Source organism: Rhinopithecus roxellana, chromosome 16 (assembly GCF_007565055.1).
Source record: "Rhinopithecus roxellana isolate Shanxi Qingling chromosome 16, ASM756505v1, whole genome shotgun sequence".
Classification (NCBI taxonomy): Eukaryota; Metazoa; Chordata; class Mammalia; order Primates; family Cercopithecidae; genus Rhinopithecus; species Rhinopithecus roxellana.
Genome location: NC_044564.1, coordinates 113760507 through 113778966, shown reverse-complemented (window position 1 = coordinate 113778966; position 18460 = coordinate 113760507). Strand labels below are relative to the sequence as shown.

Genomic DNA, 18460 nt, shown 5'->3' with positions numbered 1-18460 from the left:
TGTTTTAAAATTTAATTTCCAAATGGAGATTTCACAACTAGTTATTTTTCAGTTATAAAAAGGTCATAAAAATAATTTTAGGCAGAAGTATTCCATTGGCACATATTTGTCCATCCCTTTGAAGAAGTAATGACTCTTATGTTAACCAATATAACAAAATCAAATAAATTGTTTATCTAAGAATTTGGTAAAAATGGATTTTGTACTTTTTATCTACAAGCTGTAAAGCCATAGATATGTTAATTACTTAAAAGCTAAAAGTTATTTTCCTGTAGCCACTGTACAGGTCTCTTTATTAACCAGTGTTGTATGTGTGGTTTAGTTATCTTCAAACTCAGGGATTGACAACCTGTAGCCTATGGCTGTTTTTGTATGGCCTGTGAGCTAAGAATGATTTTTACATTTTAAAATGGAAGCAAAATATTTTGTGATACGAGAAAATTATATAAAATTCAAATTTCACCTTTTATAAAGTTTCATGTAATATAGCTGTACTCATTCACTTACATGTTATTTATGGCTGCTTTTGAGCTACAGCAGCAAAACTGATTAGTTACAGCAGAGACAATATGGCCCATACAGCCTAAGATATTTACTGTCTGGCCCTTTAAAGAAAATATTTGGCAATCTCTGTCCTAATTGTTGAAGTCCTTAATCTACGAAAATGGCAGTTTTGTTCATGGACTTTGGAAATTGTTAAAACAACAACAAAAAAATGGCAGTTTTGTATAATTTGAACTAATACATAAAGGGGAATAACTTTGGAAAAGAGATAAAAGCTGTGGGGGATGTGTGTGTATGTGTGTAAAAATTGAAAAACTTGAAGGTGTAGAGAGGGGTGAAGTCTGGAACATTATTGAGAATGAGAATGGGAAGTGAACAGGAATAGAGAATAATTATTCAGCAGAATGTGAATATCCAGCCTCCCTACTGGTCTCCAGTTAGGCTACATGGAGAAACCTTGAATCCAAGTTGGGCAATGGATCAAACCTCATACCAGCCAGGAAACTGGTAGAGTTAAGGGGGAAAAAAAAAAGTAGATTATTACATGGACCAAGAAATTTAGCAGCTTGTTACTATGGAGTGTAGGGTACATGGACAACAATTAGATACTGAGGCAGGCACCTGTCATCATTAGCTTTTAATTTTTTTTAATTAATAGATTTTTTTTGAGACAGGGTCTCCCTCTGTTGCCCAGGCTGTAGTGCAGTGGTATGATCTCAGCTCACTGCATCCTCTGCCTCCCAGTCTCAAGTGATCTTCCCACCTCAGCTTTCCAAGTAGCTGGAACTGCAGGTGTAGGCATGCCCAGCTAATTTTTTGTATTTTTTTGTAGAGACAGTTTCACCATCTGCCCAGGCAGATCTCTTAACTCCTGAGCTCAAGCAATCTGCCTCCCACAGTGTTGGGATTAGAGACATGAACCACTGTGCCCAGCTTCGTTGTTAGCTTTTTAAATATATCACATCACGCAGGAGCTGGACTCTAGTTGCAACCTACAGAGGACATGTAGGAAGAAGAGGAAAGGATATTAATATTCTTTCAAGTTCTGGGTACTGTACTGGTGCTTTACACATGTTGCCTCATTTAATCTCCATAACAACCTTTTTAAAAAAACATTGTGATAAAATACACGTAATGTAAAAATTACAATTTTAACTATTTTTAAGTGTACAGTCCAGTATACATTCACATTAAGTACTTTGCACATTATTTTGCAACTGTCACCTCTGTCCCTCTGTAGAACCTTTTCATCATCCCAAACTGAAACTCTGTACCCATTAAGCAGTAACCACCTTTTTCCTCCTAACTCCCAGCTCCTGGTATCCACTATTCCATGTTGTTGTTAGCATTATTATCCATAATAACCTTTGAAGTAAGGCCAGTATTTTCATTGTATTAATGAAACTGAGATTTAGGTTAAATAATTTACTCAAAGTGATATACAAGTGAGTGAGGAATAGAACGTGAACTCAGGTCTGTCTTCCTACAGAGCTAATGATTGTTCTGCTATACTGTCCTCGTTGGCAGTTGTGAGATGAATCTACTTTTAGTCAGTTGACTGTCATGTGATAGACCACTATATTAGTTATGTATGGCTGTGTAACACATCGCCCCAAACTTAACAACTTAACGCAGTAGTAAATGTGTATTATCTCATACTGTTACTGCGAGTCAGGAATCTAGAAGTGGCTTAGCTAGGTGGCTTTGGCTGAGTCTATCATAAGGTTGCAATCAAGATACGAGGCAAGGATGTGGTCATCTGGAGGTAGAGGATCCATTTCCAGAATGGCTTAGTCATGTCCCTGTTTGTTGACCAAAGGCCCCAGTTCCTTGTCATGAGGACTTTTCCATAATGTCTTGATGGTGTCCTTCCAAAGCTGATGATTCAGGAGAGGACATAGTGGAAACCACAATGTCTCTTGGCTTCAGAAGTCACACATTGTCATTTCTACAGTATCCTAAGTGTTTACAGAGGATACCTCTGTTTTCTATGGGAGGGGAATAAACAAGGGCATGAATATAAGCAGGCAAGAATAATTGGGGGCCTCCTTAGAACCTGGCAGCACATACATTCAGAATTACCCTGCAAACAGTTGAAAATGTGGAACTCCAGGCTATAGCAGACAAGTCAGAGCTGGGAAACTTCGGAAGTACTACAGTTGATTACTGAAGCCAGTGGTATGACTAATAAGAATAAATATAGATTCCAGGCTCAGCTACATTTAAAAGAAAAAAGAATATAGAAAGATTTTTCTTGCCCTTTATATACCTGCACATCTCTTCTGCAAGGATTGAGACAAAATTCCATTACTTAAGGATACATGTCAGTTTTTGAACATCTTTCAGGGAATTCCAAATCAAATCTTTGTCATATGGTTTAGTAATTCTGTTTGAAATGTACTTGAGAGATTTGATGATTGCAAGAGTTAATCTGCTTCACTTGAGAATGGGGCCCAGGTAGTTGACTCCCTCTGATGTTTTCACAGCCCTTCTGTTACAGTGGATGATCTGAAGAACCTTTTCATAGAAGCTGGATGTTCAGTGAAGGCTTTTAAATTCTTTCAGTAAGTCTTTCCTTTCAAGAAATACATTAAAATTATTTAATATGGTATGCAAATTTTAAAGGTAGTTCAGTGAAGTCTTCTGATGGGGGAAGGAGTTTGGAAGCAAAATTCATTCTAAATACTTTCTGTATTTCTTATACCATTTTCAGGAAAGATCGCAAAATGGCGCTCATTCAGTTGGGATCTGTGGAAGAAGCAATTCAGGCCCTCATTGAGCTTCATAACCATGACCTTGGAGAAAATCACCACCTCAGAGTTTCCTTCTCAAAATCTACAATCTGACTTTTCTGTGAATTTTTCTCCTAAAACTGGACCATAATTTCAGTAAAACCTTCAGACATAGACTGAAGCAGCTCAAGACCAATTTTGCCTCTTTGACAAAAATAACTCTTTCTGAGTTTGATATTCAAGTATATTTTAAAAATCAAGGGATGTTCTTTTTTTCTATATCCCCCCTTGCCAGTCAAAGGTTTCGTTTCCCTTTTTACCATGGTTTCTACGAAAATAACCTTCAGGAAAAAGAAAATCAGGAAAAAATGGGTTGTTTTTTTTTTTTCAATAATTTTATTCCCTGTATTAAATTAGATTTGAAGAGGATTAACTTTGTTTTAGTTTGGGTCCAGGTCAGCCTTATACAACATTTCTAAACTCATTTGTACTTAAAAAAAATTTAAATACAGACTTCTAAAATTACTTGATATAAGTAACTTAAATCACTTATGACCAAGTTTTAATAACTTTGAATCAGAAGTCTGACTCTTGTAGGAAATTATATTCACTTATAAAGTACATCAGATCTTTGCCATATATTGATGGTTATTATGCATAAACACATTGAGTTGTGTTGGAAGCAGATTTATAAACCTGCATGTTTTCTTTGAATGATTTCTTTTTTTCACTGTAAGACACTCCTTTAAATTATGTCTATCTTTAACTTTTTAAGACTATTTGGAAAAATGCAGTGTCTCAGCTGTCCCCAGGGAAATTAAGTGGACTCCAACTAGGATCTGTTAAGAAGATGTCAGAATAACTAATAATTTTATTAGGAAAAAATCATGTTTTAAATTTCAAAATGACACTTCTTTGTCAAGTAATATGATCTTGGAAAATTTTAAAGAAAAATAATCCTACTTATAAACTACTTTTTTATAATTGTTTTCAGAAAAAAAGTTTACAGTCTTAAGGAAAATATTCAGGTCTATCATATGGTTTGACAGATTTTTTAAAAGTTATTTTTGGTAAGGTCTTCTTTTAGAAAAAAATTAATCTCAAGGGTTTTTTGTACCACTATAATCTCTAATACTCAGAATTACTGTGTATTTACTTAATTTCTTATTATGTGCCTTATTATGTGCTTAAGATACAATAGGTTAGAGTTTAAATATCTGGAAAACTATATTGTGGGCTTGGTAAGCATTTTATTTTTCCTTTCTCTGTTTTGGTAAGGATTTAACATTTTTTTCATTGCAATTTTAAGTGGTTTTCAATAAGTAATAGTTTTTATCAAATTTTTGGTGCTTGGTGCAGAGACGGTGTGGGGGGTGAATGGTTTTGGGAATAATTCAGTGCACACCTGTAGGCCTCTTTACATTGTGACTGATAGGGGTTATTGCATATCAATTTGGGGCTGTAGAGTGCAATCTCAGTTTCATCTTTATCACCCATCAGAATTTGTCTCAGGATTACTTGGTCTTTCTCAGTCCTCAAGCGAGAACTTGCTTTTCTTTGTTAATGTGACTTCATTACTGAGTGCCCACATATTTGGAGTATGAGAAGGTGGGTTATTTCTCATGCTCTGTCCCTCTCTTTTTTGTTGAATGTAAGAGTACATTTTAATGTTCCTTCAGTGATTGTATAATGTAAAATGGTTTCTTTTTAATAAGAAACTGCTATTATTCCTTCAATTCTTGATCAGAACTTTTTAAAGCAGAAGTAGTCAAAAGGGTCATTTTTTGTCTACCCCTTTTACACTTTTCAGATTATGAAAGTGTCTCATCTCAACTTTTAAAAGAGTAAAGAACATCTTGCTGGGTATGGTGGTGTGCGCCTGTAGTCCTAGCTACAGGCTGAACCTGTAGGCAGGAGGCTACAGGCAAGAGGATCACTTGAGCTCAGGAACTGGAGGCTGCAGTGTGCTATGATCACATTTGTGAATAGCCACTCCACTCCAGCCCTGGAACATAGTGCAACCCCTTCTCTAAAAAGTAAAAATTAAGAAAATCTCAATCTCTTTGCTATATTCTAGTGATTAATTTGAACATATGGAGGTTTTTACAGAAGAAATTTTACCGAAAAATAGAGACTGCAAGAGATGATACAGATGGTTTAAAAAGCAGAATTCACTCACCACTGAGCAACACTTAGTTGGTAGAATAGAAAGGAAGGATACTAAGTTAAGACTTTTCAAATGGATCAGTTTAGCTCAATAGATAGATATAATCATGTGTGTAGTTGTGGGGGTTTTTTTTGTTTTGTTTTTTTACTTACGAAATAAATTTTTACCTAGACACAAGGGGTATATGAAGGAGGAAAAAAATTTCTTTGCAAAATCTCCCAAAATTTGCTTTTTTTTTTTTCCCTTCCACACAGGCACTATTATAATTTTCAGTGCCATGTTAAATTGGATTATTTCATTTACTTTAAGTTAGGAATTACTGTGTAATTTATTAATTCATGATTCTCATAACATTCAGCATAAGTGTAGCAAAGTTGCTAATAACGGAAGGGAGATCATAGTGATGTTGAATGTAATTTTGAAGTAGGGAATGGCCTTTTAAGTCTGAGAGAGAACATTTGAATCCTTTTCAGGGATTTGTGTAGGGGTGTGTTTGTGTGTGTGTGTGAATGTGTGTGTGTAGATAAGTGTATATACATAAATACACTCTTCTATAGTTGTATATACATATGCACATTACATACATTTTAATTTATTGACAAAATTAACCAAATTAAGATTTGGAGATGTGGGGTGTTCTTGTTTTAAAATAGCATGTTTGAAACCATCAGTTTGTGTCTAAAATTAGCTGTAGCACATGGATGTTGTCCATATTAAGCTATTTGCTGTTTGAATTATAGAGGTCTACAGTATTTGTGTTGGCATAGTTTTTGTAAAAAAGATTAAAAATCAGGATGGTGGAAAAACTAGATCTGTGTATTTCTGTTTTGGCATGCATTTATTCAGTATCTTCCAGCAATGGTTAATTTTTCTCTGTTGATCTACCATAGGATCCTATTTTTAAGTTTATTTACTTTATTTTTAAGGAGTATTGTCATCACTTTTCAAGGTATCTTGACTTCTACACAAAGTATATATATTCAGGACTTTAAAAAATAGCAGTACATATTTAACAGTAGCAAATTACACCAAAATGATTTACTTTGAGATTTGAATAATTTGCATAGCAGTAAAATGTGCTTTGTGTAACATACAAATAGAAGAATGACCCAGTATCTTAACTGATACTTACTGGAGAGTATCAGAATTACTCAGTAGCTCTTACAGAATGTCATAAATTCTTTAAGACTAAATATTGTAATCAGTTATTTGAAGTAATGTTTCTGATTTGCCGTTAAAAGTTGCCGAGCTCAGTTTTTGGAGATACCGTTTCTGCCTGCCTGTTTCCTTATAAGATCAAGGCCTTCTTTGGTTCCAGCTAGTATGATGATCATGGGTTCTGCTTTAATTGATGAGAAGTGGTTCCTATGAACGCCTCTGTTTAATTTCTTTTTATTTTATTTTATTTTATTTTATTTTTTGGGGTCCCACTCTGTTGCCCAGACTGGTCTCCAACCCCTGGGCTCAAGTGATTCTCCTGCCTCCACCTCCCCATAGTGCTGGGATTACAGGCATGAACCATCACGCCTGGCTCTCTGTTCTTTTCAGTGTCTCCATGCCATCAGTCAGCAATGCTTATACGTTTAGCATTTTGTCATGCAGTTTCTCTTCTGTTCCCACGAGATAGTTTTGGACAAAAAATGACAAACTCAAAAGTACATGTGTTTTTCCCCACCTATCTCTTAGAAAACCTAATGTGTGTACTGCTATTTTTAAAACCAAAAAGAGACAGCGTGATGATGCATAAAGCATTTTTCTTAACCTTTCCTTTGTCTTGATCTGTTAACAAGAATAAAACTGCCAGACTTAAAATACTCTACTATTGTGCTAAAAGAAATACAACTTAGATTGCACAAAATTTGAAAATATAACTCAGCTGTCTTTTAAAAGAGTTGCGTTGTTATCTACAAGACTATTAGCAGTCTTTTTTCAGAGCAAATTTTAACAGCTAGTTGTGAGTGGTTTAAAATATAGAAAATATTAAAATCTTAGTTTGAAGGGTTTTATAGTGGGAGAAAAAAACAGGACCAAAGTTTATGTGCCTTCTTCAGTAGTCTTAATTGACCTTTTCTTCCTATTTGAGACTAAAGTAGTATCAGTATTCTGGTTTTCAGGAAATATGTACTATATAGTTTTAAAAGAATGTCATCCCACCAACTATCTATCCAAGCAAAGAATCGTAACTGTAGAAATGAAGTCTCAGTTACACTTTTGCCTTTATCACATAATATTCATTATAGAGCATCATGCAGGTCCAAGAATAGAGCTGCTTGAAATCTTTGTGGTAGTTTCCTTAGTTTTTGTAACCTGAGGCATATGTTCCAGAGAACAGGGATATTTGTCTGGTCCAGTGACCTTGGTGATCATAGTCATAATTGAAAGATGCCTAAGGCATGCTTAAATCAGCATTGTCAACTGATTTGTTGTTGTTGTGTTATTTTCACTTCTTGGATCTATGTAGTAGTTGTAATAACAAATACTTAAATAGCTATTTTTTTGATGCCATTAAAAAATAATCATACTCTGGCCTTTTTTTCCCCTTACCATTGTTTCCTAGATCTTTTAAAAATTCATCCCATATCCAGAAAGTACCAATTATAAAGATTGCTGACCAAGCAAAGTTTTGCATCAAAATGTCACCTCATTGCTCTGACCAAAGACTGACTGTTGTGGTTTTAACTCCTCTCTGTGAAGCATTTTGCATTTTCCCCAAGCTCCTTTTCTGAAAGAAGACCCAGTGCAGAGCGGCCTTTACTTTCTGTTGCCTACTGTTGAATAGACTACTTAGAGAAAATGGGAGTTACAGTGTGAACAGAATGGATTAGGATGATGAGTTTGATGGGCATTTCCAGTACTGTATCTAAGGAAAAAAAAAAAAATAGCACAGCTAGGAGCCTCTGACATTGTCTGGTGTTTTACATGGTCTGTTCATCAAAGTTCCCCTTTTCAGTTTGTAAGAATGTTCATCTAACAGAAGAAAATGCTGTAAATATTTGTAACAACATTTTTTTTTAAACAAGGCCAAAAAAGAAAAAAAAGGTTTTTGGGAACAAGTGAACTTACAAAGTGGTTTTTATATAAAACATCAATTGTCTTGTATATTTTGGATAAGCAGCAGTACCAGCTTTCATTTGTAACAGAGTTTGTGGCATTGGAAAAAAAGGATTCTGTGATTGTTGAAGTGAATTATGTTATAAATGCAAAGAGAAGATAAAATATTAAAAAACATATTTTCTAAATGCGTAGTGCATGGTTAATTCAAGCTTCTGTACACTACAGTATATTCCATTTTCGTTCAGTTTGTATATTTGCTGACTATTACTTGATATCTCTAATCTCTTTTCCTAACAAATATAGCATTGTAGCATGCCTTTTAATAAATGTCATGACATCTGTACTCTCTTAAAATTTTTCTGTGTTCTTGTCTGTACTTTGGGTTTCCCCTTGTCTTACCTGTAATTCTAATGATGTCCTATTTTCTTTTCTTTTCCATAGCCATCCATCTAAACGTGTCATGGTTAGAGAATAGCGAGCACAAGCAGTGTTTGGGAAAAACACAGAATCTACTAACTGTCTCTGTCTTCATTTAGGAATAATTCTCATTTTGAGGAGCAAAGTGCTCTCCTAATCTTTTTATGACGCACCTTCTCTGGCACCGCCCTGTAATGCCGGGGCAGGTTAGCATGCTTTCTTGCTTGCACACTCACTCTCCTTTTTCTTTCTCTCTTTCTCCCCATATTTGCAGTGCCAAACTACAGCTGGAACACTTATTTCCAGTTTTGTTCAGTAGTTGGCTTCCCTATGACATTAGTATACATACACTCTGAGACACAAGGTGTGATCTCAAACCAAGTTTGTGTCCCTTTTAAAAAGGTGACACAGATACCAGCTGATGCTACCTTCCTTTTCCTTAGACAAACATTTTACTTCTCACATCTTTAAAGAATTGTTGGATTGCAGAAGTCTAGACTTAGCATTCGTTGTATATTTTAGCTCGGAAGTGGGAATTTATTTTGAATAGAATAGAAAATTAGGTAATCACTACTAATCTTTGCTGGCTTTTACCTGTAAAATCTGTGGTCTCCATAAATACTACTAGAAAAATAAATATGTATGTATTTTCGCATGAGGCATTTTTATCAGGAAAAGATAACTGTATGACTAAATGAGGCCTTTATAAACTCGATTGACTGTGAAATGCTTATTTACTTAGCAGAGGGGTTATAACCATCATTAAGAGTCATGCAGTGACCCAAGACACCACCTAGTTCAATTTCCAATTAACAGCAAGGAAGCCCAGGTCTCTGTGACTTGCTTCAGTGCCCTCTATTGCATCCAGGTGTTGCAGTTTCATGCTACCGAGTGCTGCTAAGGTTATAATCTTGAAGTTCTGTACACAGTATTGGAGTGCTTATGTTTTCTCCTGAGAGCCACGTGATGATACGTCACTGCAACTTAAAGACATTGAATAAGTGGTGAGAGTGTTTCTGATGAAGGGTAAAAATGCCTTATCTACTTCTGAAAAATTTTTAAATGTCATTTCGCATTTTAAATTTGAAAAAACGAACAAAAAATGTAGTTACTATTTGTATGAGTTTGCTAGGACTGCCATAAAAAAGTCCCACAGACTGGGTAGCTTAGACAGCAGAAATGAGTTTCTCACAGTTCTAGAGACTCACAGGACATGATCAAGGTGTCAGCAGTGTTGATTTCTTCCAGTGCCTTTCCTTGGTTTGTCGATAGCTGTCTTTTCCTTGTGCCTTCTGCAAGCTCTTCTGAGTGTGTCTGTGTCCTAATCTCTTCTTATAAGGACATCAGTCAAAGATTAGGGCTCACTCATATTATCTCATTTTGCTCTAATTCTTTAAAAGAGTCTGTCTTGGAATATAGTTACATTCTGCGATTCTGGGTATTAGGACTTCAACGCAGGAATTTGGGGTGGGGGGACACAAAATTCAGCCCCATAGCACTGTTTTATTCATTCAGTTCACCAAGTACTGATTGTACCAGCGCTTGAGCTAGGTGTTGGGAAAAATACAGAGTTAAGCACGTGGTGACTTACCTTTAGAAATGTGTAATGTAGTAGAAATGTCGGCTTAAATCCACAAATTAAACACAATACTTTTGGACTCTTGCCTTCAATAGGAATCCCCAAAAATGGATCATGAGGCCTCTCTGAGGCACTTCTCAGAATACATACGGCCATAACTATCCTACAGCTAGTTGTGAATATGTAGGAATGTAGACCCTGCCATAATTTCTCCTTTTTACTCTTAGAGATAAATAGCCATATATTTCTAAGACAAATGCCATTACTTAAAGGACAATTGTACAAATAAGAGGACATCGTCAAACAAGCTGTGCCCAATATTTAATGTCTAACATTTGTGATAATTGAACTGGATTGCCAGGTTAGGTATAGTTAGGAGTGATAGACCTATTTGTAGTCTTACTGTTTCTACATCAAAGCTTTTTTTCTGTTGTCTGTTTCAACCTGTAATGGGAATTCATCACTTTATGTGTTTTTATCAAAAGAATTTATACTAAAGTGGTAAAACTAGTAATAATTTTGCTGGAATTACCACATTCTGGAGCCACTGGGTTCTATGTAGAGTTTCCAATTCTACTAGTGTAAAGAAACCAGAAAAGTTAATGATTCTAATGTTCCTAGCAGATTCATATGTCTATTTTTCAATTTTTCTTTCTGTTCTTGTTTTGCTTTGTTTTGAGACAGAGTCTCACTGTGTTGCCCAGGCTGAAGCAGCCTCCAACTCCTGGGCTCAAGCCTTCCTTCTGCCTCAGGCACCCAAGTAGGTGGGACTACAGGTGTGTGCCTGGCTAAGTTTTTACTTTGTGTAGAAAGTGGGTCTCACTTTGTTCCTTAGGCTACTCTTGAACTCCTGGGCTCAAGTGATCCTCCCCTCTCAGATTACAGTATGAAGCACTGGGATTACAGGGGTGAGCCACTGTGCCCAGCCTTCTCAATTTTTTTATCCCTATATTTGTTCTAAGGATATAGACAGGGTAACAGGAAAAACTCAATATTTCTTTGGGAATAAATTGCCCTCTAATCACTTGATAAGCACCTCCATCATTATTCTGTGCCTAAAATTAGAGAATTGTCTGCTAAGTCCTTGATCCTGCAAAACACAAATTCACATTCTAACCTGTTAACAGATTGTCTTCAAAATAAAACTGGTATTAACTATATTAATGTTAGATAAAGTACACTTTAGGGCAAAAGGCATTATTAGGGATGGATTTCATAATGATAGAGTTCTATAGTAGAATATAGTAATGCAACTGAAAAAAAGGAAGCTCGTTCCACTACATGGAAGAACCTCAGATGTGGTGTTGAACAAAGGAAGCCACACACAAACACATACTGTATAATGTCATGTACATCAAGTTCAGAAACAGGATAGTTACCTTTGGAAAGGAGGTAATTGAGAGACAGTATGAAGTGAGTTTCTAGTATCTGGTTAATGTACTTTGTACCAGTTACCCAGGAGTGTTTTAAAAATTACTATAATTGAGCAAGGACCTATCAACCAATTATTTTCTTAAGTCAGCAGATTATTCTAGCCGATAAGTAAGGCCCTCTTACAAAGAACCCGAGATACCATGGACTGAGTTTCGTCGTGAAACTCCCCTACATATGCATATATTGCATTTCCCTGACCATGGCATATCTATAGGAAAAATATTTCACTGACTAAAATAAAAAACCTGTTATCAAGTAAATTTTACCCTTCCAAACACTTTTACATCCAACTAGATTGAGAAAGATTTAATTAATGTGTTTTAGTTTTGGTTTTGCCACTGTAAGTCTGATCTGGTGAGCTATTTGACATCTAACCCCTAATATATTTCCGTTTTATTTTTTGAGACAGGGTCTCCCTGTGTAGCCAAGGCTAAGTGCAGTGGTGCCATCAACAGCTCACTGCAGCCAACCTCACAGACTCAAAGCAGTCATCCCATCTCAGCCTCCCAAGTAGCTGGGACTGTAGGCACCCACCACCACACCCAGCTAATTTTTTATTTTTTTTAGAGACGAGTTCTCACTATGTTGCTCGGGCTAGTGTCAAACTCATGGACACAATCCATCCTCCCCCCTCAGCCTCCTGAAATGCTGAGATAACAGGAGTGTGCCACCGCACCTGGCCTCCTATTTTATCAAAAGAAGCAAGAAAGACCTACCTAGGTCTCTGGCATCCTAAGAGAAGACTTTATTAAAAAGTTAAGAATCTTTTTTTTGAGACTGAGTCGCTCCGTCGCCCAGGCTGGAGTGCAGTGGCACAATCTTGGCTCACTACAACCTCTGCTTCCCCGGTTCAAGCAGTTCTCCTGCCTTACCCTCCCAAATAGCTGGGATTACAGGCATGCGCCACCACACCCAGCTAATTTTTGTATTTTTTAGTAGAAACAGGTTTTACCATGTTGGCCAGGGTGGTCTTGAACTCCTGTGATCCACCTGCCTCAGCCTCCCAAAGTGCTAGGATTACAGGCATGAACCACCGCCCAGCCAAAAGTTAAGATTTGTAATACACAAGTATTACTATGATAAACTTCCATGTACCCAGTACCCAATTGCAACTAGTGGCCAATTTTGTTTAATCTGTTCTTCACCCCACCCCTAGGATTACTTTTATTTTTTCATTTTTATTTTTTGAGACGGAGTCTCTTGTCGCCCAGACTGGAGTGCAGTGGTGTGGTCTTGGCTCACTGCAGCCGCTGCCTCCTAGGTTCAAGCAATTCTGCCGCAGCCTTCCGAGTAGCTGGCACGCACCACCACACCTGGCTATCCTAGGATTTCTTTTAAATCCTAGTAATCATATAATTTCATCTGTAAACATTTCAGTATAGAAGTCCATACATACACTGCAGTTGATAAAGGCTTTTGCAGTTTCCCTTTCCATCTTTTTTTTTTGGTAATTTATTTGTTGAAGAAGAAACAGCTCTTTGGTCTGTAAAAAATTCTGACGTGAATTGTGCTGATTACATGTAAATCAAGAAGAGCTCATTCAGATTCTGTTTTTCTTTTCTTTCTCCCTGCCTCCCCTTGCCCCCCACCTTTTTTTTTTTTTTTTGTAAGAATACTTTATTGATGGCATTGGATACTTGCATAATGTGTCTTGTCTTTTGATGGCAGTGTCTATTGATCATTGCCTAGATCCATTAACTTTTAGGGACTGCAAGATGGCAAAGCTGTAATTCTAATTCCTTTTGCTTATATTAGTTGGATTTCTTCTTATAAAAGAAACCCCCATATCAACTATTTGGTTACTTTGAGGTACAGCTTCTATAGAAAAGGCAAAATAAATGCTTAGTTTTTTTTTTGTTTCCTATTCTCCTCCAAAAGTTTGCCTTTTTATAAAGCCTGTTTTTATGGAAGCAGAAACATTTGTAAAAATAGACGGATATAATGAAACTTTGTTTCTGTCACCTACTTACATGATTCATATTCTGTATTGTATCTTCTATACTCCTGCCCCTCTTCCCTTCTACTGGGTAGATTATTAACTATTAATTTATTTTATATAATAGTTTTCAAATGTATTGGTAAAAGTTTATAATGTTTTAAAATCTCTGCCTCATTAGTAATTATATCTTCTTGTTTTTGGAGGGATGAGGCCTTGCTGTGTTTCCCAGGCTGGTCTCAAACTCCTGGCTTCCCAAAGTGCTTAGTATGCAGAAGCTAGTCACTGCACTTGGCCTATACCCATTTTTATTTATATTTATTATTTATTTACTTATTATTATTATTTGAGACAGAGTCTTGCTCTGTCATCCAGACTGGAGTGCAGTGGCACGATCTCAGCTCACTGCAATGTCCGCCTCCCAGGCTCAAGCAATTCTTGTGCCTCAGCCTCCCAAGTAGTTGGGATATTTGTGTTTTTAGTAGAGATGTGGTTTCATTCACCTTGTTGGCCAGGCTGGTTTCGAACTCCTGGCCTCAAGTGATCCGCCCGCCACAGCCTTGCAAAGTGCTGGGATTACAGACGTGAGCCACCGTGCCCAGCCTGGATACCCATATTTAATTACTGGTTTTCAGTTGTGCCTTTTCTCCTTTTCTTGAGCCATCTTGCAGAAGTATTTTCAAATAACCTGTTTTTCATGTGTTTTGATCCCCCCATGTTTGTTTTTTCATTTATTAGTGTTTCATTTCATTTTAACTTTATGCTTCTTTTATATTTTTTATTTTGTGTAACTTGATATGTTAATCATAACTGTCTGCTTAGATTGCCCTGTGTATCCCTATGAATTTTCAATGTACATTTATCCTTTATGACAAAAACAATATATATGAACTTGAGAATGAAATGTAACTAGGTAGAAATAAAAACTTATTTAGGTAGGAATTACTTTGAAAAAAAAAACAAACGTCTGCGGCCATACTGCCCTGACCGTACCCGATCTCATCTGGAAAAAATGCCAAGGTTTAGGATTGTCCTGATGGCTCCCTCACCCCCATGCCTCTTATTGCTGTGCTTTAGTGTGAGCTGATTTGACAGATATATACGTTGCCAGAGGATCCAAAGTTGTAAAAGTCTAGCCATGCCATCAAGGAACATTATAATAAAGATGGAAAGCACTAGTATGTCCTTTCTTGCAACATGAACTAGCTTACAAACTAAGTCTAAGTAATTTACCTGATTTATTGAGCATCTAACGTTTTTAACCATCTCTCAATATGGTCCAAGAATAGTAGCTACCAGTCCCAGATTTTCTAGAACAGGCAGACCATCCTTGTGTTTTCAGAACACTTCTAGTTTTTTTATTCAAAAAAAAGTTCTTGGCTGGGCGCAGTGGCTCATGCCTGCAATTCCAGCACTTTGGGAGGCCAAGGCTGGTGGATCACCTGAGGTCAGGAGTTCAAAACCAGCCTGGCTAATATGGTGAAACCCTGTCTCTACTAGAAACACAAAAAAATTAGCCAGGCATGGTGGCTCACGCCTGTAGTCCCAGCTCCTCCGAAGGCTGAGGCAAGAGAATCACTTGAACCGGGGAGGTGGAGATTGCGTTGAGCCAAGATCCAGGACTGCAGATTTAACTGTGTGCTTGGTGTATGACGTTAGCTCAGTTAGAATGAATTTATTCTAAATTCTTTTAAATAAGGGCATAAAGATTGAAGAGATTACAGGGTTCTAGTGACAACCCCTATTTAGTAAGAAGTAGAGTCTTCTTTATAAGAAATAAAGCACCCATGCAGAGACCAGCATACAGTAGATTATCTGTTGACTATCTGCCATTTCCTTTCAGCTAGGAGCTTCTGGTGGAACCAGCCCCAAATTCTTTTCCCTGGCAGTCCCCATGACAAAACCACTGAGATAGATCATTATTGATAGGACCCTGGTGCTTGTAGTGACTTGGTGGCAGCAGTTGGGTTAATACAGACCAACACCTTCTCTAAGCCAAGTTGCCATCTGATGAATGAAATACCCAGAGAGCTGAGCATATACAGAAGGAAAATGGAGCCTTGCCTCAACCTACAAAAACATCTCTCTACATAGGGCTTCGGGAATTCAGTGACAAACTCCAGTAGCACAACTATATTCGAGTGTATGGATTCATAGATCATAGGCCTCACTGAAGTTTATTGCCTCTGACCTGTACATTTTTGTAATAACCATAACTTCTTCCATGATCTTCCCCAGAAGCATAGATTGCCCATATATGGGCAGTCCCAAGGAGGCCAAAATAGTCCCGTGTATATTGTATTAGTTTACTAGGGCTACCGTAACAAATTACATACAACAAACTGGGTGGATTAAATAATAGATACTCATTTTCTCACAATTCTGGAGGCTAGAAGTCTGAGATCAAGCTGTCAGTCAGCAGGTGTGGTTTCTTCTGAGGCCTCTCCATTGATTTGTAGAAGGCCACCTTCTCCCTAGGTTCTCATGTGGTTGGTTATCTTTTGGTCTGTGTGAGTCTGCGTCCTAATGCCCTCTTAAAGGATACCAGTTATATTGGAGTAGGGCCCACCCATGTGGCCTCATTGTACTTTACCTCTTTAAAAGCTCTATTCTCTTTGAGGTGCTGTGGACTAGGGCTTTGGATTTGTCAGGGTTCTCCAGAGGGACAGAACCAGTAGGATAGATAAATAGGTAGGTAGGTAGATAGAATTGGTTCATGTGATCGTCGGGGCTGATAAGTCTTACTACAGGCCGTCTGCAGGCCAGGGAAGCCAGCAGGGGGTGGCTCAGTCAAGTCTGAAGGCCTCAAAACCCAGGGAAGCCACTGGTCTAACTCAGTCCAAGGCCAAAGACCTGAGAACCCAGGGGGCTGCTGGTGCAAGTCCCAGAGTCCAAAGGCCAGATAATCTGGAGTTCTGATGTCCAAAGACAGGAGAAAAAATGGTGTCCTAGCTCTAGGAGAAAGGAAATCTGCTTTTCCTCTGCCCTTCTGTTCTATCCAGGCCCTCAGACAAGCTGCTGCAGCCAAGAACATCCCCTCACAGAGGGCTTTCTTCCTGGGAGGAGCAGAACCACAGCTTTTCTTATCTTGCCCCTGGCCACCTGTTGCTGAGGCTTATTCCACCCAGACCCCACTCATGGACTGGAGGCTTCCTTGGGCATGACATGCTAAGATACTGGGGCCTTAGTCCTGGCTTGCAAGGTTAGGCAAGCCGAGAGGACCCCAGCTGCTCTGCACTGACAGAGGCTCTCTACCCAAACTTTAGTCAGGCTTAGAAACTTTTTTAGACTAGGCCTCATTCTTGGACCTTGTTCTCAAGAGCCCAGTTTTAGCAAGAATCCTGGCAGTTTAAAAAGAATCCCCTTGACCCTTTATATCTGATCACCCTGACCTGACTTCAGCAAGAATCCTGTTTGGTAAATGTAGTAAGAATTTCCCTTACCCTTCATTTCTGTCTCCTCTTAGTAATTTTCCATCTACTGACAACCCTTCCCCAACCTACTCCTCGCCTATAAATCCCTACTTGTTCCTCGTGAGTTTGTAATTAAGCCTGATCTCTCCTATCTCAATTTTTTTTTTGAAACAGAGTCTTGTTCTGTCACCCAGGCTGGAGTGCAGTGGTGCAATCTTGGCTCACTGCAACCTCCACCTCCTAGGTTCAAGTGACTCTTCTGCCTCAGCTAATTCTGTGTTTTTAGTAAAGACAGGGTTTTACCATTTTGGCCAGGCTGGTATGGAACTCATGACCTCAAGTGATCCACCCACCTCAGCCTCCTGAAATGCTGAAATTACAGGCATGAGCCACTGTGCCCAGCCTCAATTATCTTTACACCTATCAAGATCATTCTGAATAAAGTCTTCTTTCTCATCTTAACAAGTGTCAGAATAATTTTTTCTTTAACACCTCCCTCACAATCAAGGGCTCAGCCCCTAGAGTGGGGATGTCACTCAGAGAGAAGCTTACCATTGTTCCCTCCCCCAGCTCCAGTGCCCTGGCTGGGAGATTGTGCCTGCGGGGAGAAACCCACCATAAAACAGATAGCTTTTCATCTCTTTCAGAAGGAATTTAGCTCATTGCAGCAGAGTGAAGAATTTCAAGTCTAAAAGCACTCTCAAGGTCAGTGAGGTGTGATAAAAGGCTACTAGGAGAATATTCAAGATACAGGTTAAACTGTAGAAGGCTGGTTTGCAGGAGAGAACTGGGAATAAGATAGCTGGAAGAGTCCCCCTAGGGTCAGAACAAAAATCAAACACTGACCTAAAAAATTGTTCAGTTGAAGAAGCCAGAATTCAATTGTATAAATTTTAGAGCAATTTGTGCTCCCAGAGTACTGTTGAAAACACTAGAGCAATCAACTGATAATAGTGTGGTTTTAGCAGGTTGGTGGGGTCAGTGAAAAGAGGAGGAGAGACCCACCAAAACCACTGATTCCAGAGTGACTGTGGGCATACTCAGTTCTGTACCTCCTGAAGGAACAACATTAGTGGCTAAACACGGTGTGGAGAAAATGGACTTCACTAAAATAATCCAGTCATTTACTACACAAATAAGCACATTATAATAAGCTCCAGAGAAGGGGGTATCAGCACCCAGAGTTACTACAATATGTGATTTTCAATGTCTAGTTTTAAAGTA

General features: G+C 38.0%; 1 protein-coding gene across 4 annotated transcripts in view; it reads left to right on the top strand.

Annotated features, from left to right (window-relative positions):
* Positions 1-8642, top strand: part of PTBP3 (polypyrimidine tract binding protein 3) — a 119630-nt gene extending 110988 nt beyond the window's left edge. For all 4 annotated transcript variants that reach the window (XM_010373344.2, XM_010373338.2, XM_010373347.2 and 1 more), the window contains 2 exons: positions 2991-3068; positions 3218-8642. In XM_010373344.2, coding sequence (XP_010371646.1) covers positions 2991-3068; positions 3218-3350 — 211 coding nt within the window. In that variant the 3' untranslated portion in view covers positions 3351-8642. The remainder of the gene's footprint in view (positions 1-2990; positions 3069-3217) is intronic.
* The last annotated feature ends 9818 nt before the right edge of the window (positions 8643-18460 follow it).